The sequence below is a fragment of the Eimeria mitis genome, genomic scaffold, assembly GCF_000499745.2.
Source record: "Eimeria mitis Houghton genomic scaffold, Emh_scaff789, whole genome shotgun sequence".
Lineage (NCBI taxonomy): Eukaryota > Apicomplexa > Conoidasida > Eucoccidiorida > Eimeriidae > Eimeria > Eimeria mitis.
In genome coordinates, this window is record NW_013575795.1 from 6,644 (window position 1) to 6,925 (window position 282).

The 282-nt window shown below is 66.7% G+C and overlaps 1 protein-coding gene across 1 annotated transcript in view; it reads right to left on the minus strand.

The window, feature by feature from the left end:
• EMH_0022320 (ATP-dependent RNA helicase, related) overlaps positions 1 to 282 on the minus strand; it is a gene marked incomplete at both ends in the record, with an annotated part of 9,877 nt that overhangs the window by 6,381 nt on the left and 3,214 nt on the right. Inside the window, one exon of the mRNA XM_013501923.1 lies at positions 1 to 280. Coding sequence (XP_013357377.1) covers positions 1 to 280 — 280 coding nt within the window. The remainder of the gene's footprint in view (positions 281 to 282) is intronic.

The following is a 282-nucleotide window of genomic DNA, read 5'->3' on the forward strand; positions in this document are numbered from 1 at the left end:
CCAAACCTTCCCGTCGCCTCACGTTCCCCCCTTGCTGCTGCTGCTGCTGCTGCTGCTGCTTCCGCTGCTGCTGCTGCTGCTGCTGCTGCTGCTGCCGCTGCTGCTGCCTCTTGCCAGCAGCAGCAAACGGGACGGGGTGAGAAGGCCGCCGCAGGTGCGAGCTGAGGGGCTCGCGTGACCATGGGGGCGAGGCGCTCTGAGACCGCTGGTGCTGCTGCTGCTGCTGCTGCTGCTGCTGCTGCTGCAGTTGCTGCAGTTGCTGCTGTTGCTGCAGTTGCTGCT